Source organism: Salvia miltiorrhiza, chromosome 1 (assembly GCF_028751815.1).
Source record: "Salvia miltiorrhiza cultivar Shanhuang (shh) chromosome 1, IMPLAD_Smil_shh, whole genome shotgun sequence".
Lineage (NCBI taxonomy): Eukaryota > Viridiplantae > Streptophyta > Magnoliopsida > Lamiales > Lamiaceae > Salvia > Salvia miltiorrhiza.
In genome coordinates, this window is record NC_080387.1 from 77,401,294 (window position 1) to 77,401,981 (window position 688).

General features: G+C 40.7%; 1 protein-coding gene across 1 annotated transcript in view; it reads right to left on the reverse strand.

Moving 5' to 3' along the window:
* Nucleotides 1-312: 312 nt before the first annotated feature.
* LOC131006411 (purple acid phosphatase 2-like) overlaps nucleotides 313-688 on the reverse strand; it is a 4,605-nt gene continuing 4,229 nt past the window's right edge. The window contains exon 9 of the mRNA XM_057933582.1: nucleotides 313-688. Coding sequence (XP_057789565.1) covers nucleotides 517-688 — 172 coding nt within the window. The 3' untranslated portion in view covers nucleotides 313-516.

Sequence of the window (688 nt, forward strand, 5' to 3'; positions counted from 1 at the left end):
ACAATTACACCTCTAAGAATGTAGAAAATCCATGTTTATGAATGACTTGTTCACTAAAGAGAGTTTTTATGCCTTAATTTTGCCCTAGACCTCATCAGCCACCTCCGCATTGAAAGGTTTTAAAATGAGTGGCCGCTCCGGTCGCACCGTTGAATGACATCCCAGTGTTGCGGCACCAACAACATCTCAATATTCACCGGTCTACGACTGCGCCGCCAGAAATTTTCTTGTCAAGTGCCATCATGGCTATTGGAATCAATCCTTATGTGTGTATATGTATATGTTCATTCGAGAGTGTACAGAACAAACAAATAAAAACAAAACATTGGAGATTCCTTTAGAACACAATTAGAGGATCTAATCTAATTGTTTGTCGAAGCGAAGTGCGTTCAAAGAGAAATACCAATCACATGAAACTAACCCAATATGATTTACCAACAAGATGATATTTTGTCTGAACAGATAAAAAGTGGAAGTCACCGAGAGCAATAACATTAAAACCTCTAGTATTCTTCCTCAAGCAACTGAAGGGTTTTGTTCCATGGTTTTCCAGTACCGATTAAGAAACCATAAAGAGTCGGCTTCCACAGCAAACCCATCCTGATTACGATGCCAACCGAAGTAGGCGTGAGTCCGATTCTTTATGTCGAAAATGCCATGGCCGTAGCTGGGTTCGCGATAAGCTGAG